This window comes from Poecilia reticulata, unplaced genomic scaffold (genome assembly GCF_000633615.1).
Source record: "Poecilia reticulata strain Guanapo unplaced genomic scaffold, Guppy_female_1.0+MT scaffold_233, whole genome shotgun sequence".
NCBI classification, from domain to species: Eukaryota; Metazoa; Chordata; class Actinopteri; order Cyprinodontiformes; family Poeciliidae; genus Poecilia; species Poecilia reticulata.
The window spans coordinates 98,481-103,808 of NW_007615027.1; the positions used below are offsets into that span (position 1 = coordinate 98,481).

Below are 5,328 nucleotides of genomic sequence, written 5' to 3' on the forward strand. Positions count from 1 at the left end.
CTAGATGGTGTAGATCTAGATGGTGTAGATCTAGATGCTGTAGATCTAGGTGGTGTAGATCTAGATGSTGTAGATCTAGGTGGTGTAGATCTAGATGGTGTAGATCTAGGTGGTGTAGAACCAGGTGGTGTAACCAAATATTTTCCATCTTTTACGGTTTATAAATCTGAAGGCTGTCCTGTTGGTGCAGACATGCTCAACATTACTCACAGTAAATCATTGCCACTAGAGTCATGGAGGCTTTGAAGCAAATCTGGTGTTTATGATAACTTGCAGGATTGGGAAATTCCTCGTTCAGAGTCTTGAGTTCAGAGAAATGTTCTCTGATTTCAGTCATGAAAAGCCAAACCGTCCACTAGCATCAACCAGCCCCAGTGTTTGGTGTTAGTTCAGGCCTGTTGTAAACAAATATTTTAGTAATGGAGTAAAATCCCATTATTCTTACGATTAATCGAGTAATCAGATAAAAATAATTGATAAAAACATATCAGTCCAATTTTTCGCATTTGAGCTGGAGGGTAGATTAGAGGTGACCATAAGCGTGCAGGAGGTGACCAGTAGACCAGGGTACGAACATAAGACAGGGGGAGAGCAATATGGAGGCGCTAAATAATAACACATAAATTAACGAAGCTTTGAGGCAGATCAATTTTTCTTGAGGAATTTTAATAATCGAGGTACTCGAATCACTCGAGGAATCGTTTCAGCTAGGAAGGGTTTCCTAGCTGAAAGCTTTAGCTTCTGCACTTCTTGGTGGTCAGTCAGTTTCTGTTGGTTGTACCTTTTTGAACATAATGAGGGGAACATGGCCGCTGTTTGTGGTCTGCAGCTGGAGACGAAGGTCCTCGGCGTCAGCGCAGCAGCGTCTCCGGAGGAAAGAGACCGCCGAAAAGAAACGCCCTCTACAGGCGGCTGCAGAACTTCCTCTACAACGTTCTGGAGAGACCCCGCGGATGGGCCTTCATCTACCACGCCTATGTGTAATTACACACACACAGCTGTCAGCTAATGCTGCTGCTTCATGAATTTATCATTTAGTTTTGATGAAGAGTTTTTACGGCTGCTCTGGGATCCCAGCTGGAGTTGGATCTCAAAGTTCTGACCTCCGCGGTGATGGGTTTGTTGGCGTTCTGTGTCCAGGTTCCTGCTGGTGTTCTCCTGCCTGGTTCTGTCCGTGTTCTCCACCATCAGAGAGTATGAGAAGAGTTCAGAGGACGCCCTCTACATCCTGGTAAACACCAGAGCAACACGCCCGGTTCTGGGCCCAACGGAGGAAATGCCATCTCATTATTGGGGGGCCGATAAACAAGATTTCTTCAGTGTAATTTTCGGGGGTCAGAAAAGTTACAGTGTAATGTAACGTGGTTTAAAACGTTTTTAATGTGTTCAAGCCCAAAATGACTAGTAAGTGGTAATGGACAACAAACTATTGAGACCCAAAGCAGCCAAACTAAAATTCAAATGTTTAGATCTGAGTTTGGTTCAGTCACTGATCCAATCTCTGATACAAAAATTAAGACTCTAAATAAAAACAAGCTTTAATGAGTGACTCTACTTAAGAAAATAAATAAATATTAAATTATTGTAGTGGCTCACAGTACAAGTTATGTGTCATTTAAATTATAACTAGTTGCTTTTCTGGTTTTCCCATGTCCTGGATGGCTGAGAACCTGGTAGGTGAATATCTGGGAAGTATCAAAACTTCAACTTATCGCTCAAAGCAGCACCAGGGTTTTAATGGAAAAATATTCAGTTTATTGTGTGGTTTTAAAGGCTCTACGCTGAAGACAGTAAGAAATAAGGGCATACTTTATTTTTTTACTGTCAGCCCCTCTAGTTTCAAACTCTTCTTATTAGCATAAGAGTTAAAGAGCTTAATGTAATTAGATATTTGCTAATCTATCAAAGTAATGTAGCCAGTTTTGCTAGTTTTGACTTGAGGCATAACAGGCAGTTTATCATGATTCAGCCAAAGTAATGAAATAACAAACTGCAGTCTGATTTTTGTTCATGCGTTTCTTCTTATTAAGCAGTGAAAGTGAGTAAAATGTGTTTCATGTCTTTTGCTGTAAGCATTTACTTACTGGAGGGTTAATGTTTGTGCAGCAGCTAGCAGCTAGCAGCTAGTAGCTAGCAGCTAGTAGCTAGCAGCTAGTAGCTAGCAGCTAGTAGCTAGCAGCTAGTAGCTAGCAGCTAGCTCCTCTCTTTAGCGGTTCTGACGGAACCGGTACCGTTCAGCTGCTGTTGCTCCTCCTGCACTTTGGACTGAACCATTGTTCTACCAATGGGGGTGGAGACCTAAAAAATCATCCTCAACTGCTTCTTAGATGAAAGGCAGATTAATTTCATATATTGTTTCTTTTGCCTTCTAATATTGATATTGTTTAAATACAAGGCTTTCCTTCATGATTTCTTTGGGGGGAACAATTCTAGACTTTTCCAAGAATGGGGGGTCCGAACCCCCCTGACTCCTGGGATTTACGCCCATGTCTGGGCCCAGTCCAGAACCAGGGGTGCTGAAAATGTTGGCTCAGGTTCTACAGAGAGTCCAGATCTAGAAATGTAAGTTATCGATTAATGAGTTAAAGTTGGTTAAGCTCATCAATCGGATAACAATTAATTGATAAGCAGCCTTTTTTAATTTGCTGATTAAAAAAAACACTATTTAATGTCAGTTGTATTAAATATTGTAAAATTGTGTTTCTCTGAAATTATTACATATTTACGAAACACAAAATAGGAACCTGTTAGGTTTCTGAACAGAAAAATAAAAGATGAAGAGAATAAAATATGTGAAATTCTCCCATGAACAGAGACGTTCCTCAGGACTGTCTGCGGTGTTAAAACGTTTCTTCATAAAGTGCATTAACTCACCGCAGTCATTGGCGCCATGTTTTTTCCCATCATGTTATCATTTTTCTGCGTCATTCCTTCAGCTTTTCTGTCGCCACATCCTCGACTTCGTGGTAAATCAGTAATTTTTGGATGAGAAGTTGCCATTGCTCCGCCATGCTGCTCAGCTGAATGAGGGATATTAAGGTGACATTTAAGAAACTTGTCTAGTGTTTATATTTCTAAACAGAATCGTAAAAAATGCATTTTTTTATCCTCTGTTTAGATCACTTCTCTTTTCTTTTCTGACATGGCCCTGCCGCCATGTTTGTTTCTGTCTCTGGCTCAGCTTAAGGATGACCAGAGCCGCCCTCTGCTGGATGGAGGCCAAACTGCAACACTAACACAAGCTCTACTCTAGGTGGACCTTGTTAGTTAATCGATTTGAACTAGCTTTAATTTAATAAACCATTAATTAACAATTAATCGTAAGTCGGTCAGTTGTTTGCATCCCTATCCAGAACATTTGGAGGCGCAGTGCACATTAGAAGAATGTCCAGGCTTCTGCAGACTGACTGGAGGCTGCAGTTATCGGCTAACAGCTGTTGCTCCGCCATGCTGCTCAGCTGAATGACCGATACTAAACGTGCAGGAAGTGGTGACCATCGTGGTGTTTGGGGTGGAGTACATGGTGAGGATCTGGGCTGCAGGATGCTGCTGCCGCTACCGAGGATGGAGAGGACGGCTGAAGTTCGCCAGAAAACCATTCTGCGTCATCGGTGAGTCTCCATCTGCTGCTTTCATCATCTTCATCTTCATCACTCAACCTGAGGAAACAGAAATCACAGAAAGAGATGAGATCCGGTTGTTCAGAACCAGTTAAAAGATCGTCAGTGGAACCAGCATCACAGTGGTCTGACCTAAGTTTGTATGATTAATTGAACTAATCGAATCGATCCTGCTTAATCGATTATTGAACTATTCATCAACTAATTGAGTCATTGTTTAATTGTTAAATGCAGTACCCAGACTCGGAAAAAATTTCTGAAAGAACTATTTATTCAGAGCAGTTATTAAACCAAAACTGAATAAAAATTATAAACATTTACAAATAACAGAATAAAAACTCTTTGTAAATGTTTTCGACCCAGAACTCATGTGGCAGATTCAGCTTCAAATTTTGTTCAAATTCCCTATTAAACCTCTTGTCCTGTCCAATTATTGATTAATTACATATGATCAAGTATACACTAAGGAATGCTGTGCTATTACATTTTAAGCAGTAAAATGTTTACTTTCTTATTTTAAAACAAATTAAAGTGTTTGTTTATTTGCCTTTTATATTGTGGTTAAATGAATATGAATGTTTCTGTGAAATTAATCGATTAATCATCTCAAATTAACCTGCTGCCTCAGGATAAAGTTTCTGTAAAAACCATCTGAGACGTTTGTCCCTCAGCTCAGAGCATCGTCTGTGGTTGACCTTTGACCTTTCTGCAGACATCATGGTGCTCATCGCCTCCATCTCCGTCCTGGCTGCTGGGACTCAAGGAAACGTCTTCGCCACGTCTGCCATCAGGTCGCTGCGCTTCCTGCAGATTCTGCGGATGATCCGGATGGATCGACGTGGAGGAACCTGGAAGCTGCTGGGCTCGGTGGTCTACGCGCACAGCAAGGTCAGAGGTCAGGGGTCACGGTGCTCTTGGGAACAGATAACGTCTGATGAGTTCACTCTGAACCAAACCCAAAACAAGCCAGCAGTTCTGAGACCAGATGGTTCTGGTGATGGAAACTGATCTGATTGGTCAGAAATGTCCAACCACCTCCTTTCTGGTTGGAGGTGGGCGGGGCATCTTAAGGTCACCGACCCTTTGGAAACAGAGAAGAAGAAACAGATCTAAGGAGGAAAGACTTTACTGTGTGTGTGTGTGTGTGTGTGTGTGTGTGTGTGTGTGTGTGTGTGTGTGTGCTGCTGCTGCTGGTTTTGTCTTCCATACATCTGATGTCACTGATCTTCCTCTTATTGATCCAGTTTCAGAGACTCTGGTTTCTGATGGCTGAAGCAAATATTTGAAACGTTACTCAGCCAGTAGGATGGTTGGATGAACGGTTGGATGTAAGTCGGTGTGAACGGTTGGACGGACGGTTGGACGGAGGGTTGGACGGACGGTTGGATGGACGCCGGTGTGAACGGTTGGATGAACGGTTGGACGAACGGTTGGATGTAAGTCGGTATGAACGGTTGGATGAACGGTTGGATGAACGGTTGGACGTACATCATTGTAAACGGTTGGATGAGCGGTTGGACGTACATCAGTGTGAACGGTTGGATGGACGGTTGGATGGAYGGTTGGATGGATGGTTGGATGAACCGTTGGATGGACGGTTGGACGTAAATCGGTGTGAACGGTTGGATGAGCGGTTGGACGGATGGTTGGTTGGATGGACGGTTGAACGGACGTCGCTGTGAACGGTTGGATGGACGGTTGGATGGAC

At 42.6% G+C, this 5,328-nt stretch overlaps 1 protein-coding gene across 1 annotated transcript in view; it reads left to right on the top strand.

Annotated features, from left to right (window-relative positions):
* kcnq2b (potassium voltage-gated channel, KQT-like subfamily, member 2b) overlaps window positions 1–5,328 on the top strand; it is a 23,745-nt gene that overhangs the window by 1,670 nt on the left and 16,747 nt on the right. Inside the window, 4 exon segments of the mRNA XM_008402480.2 lie at window positions 830–980; window positions 1,141–1,231; window positions 3,485–3,611; window positions 4,333–4,508. Coding sequence (XP_008400702.2) covers window positions 830–980; window positions 1,141–1,231; window positions 3,485–3,611; window positions 4,333–4,508 — 545 coding nt within the window.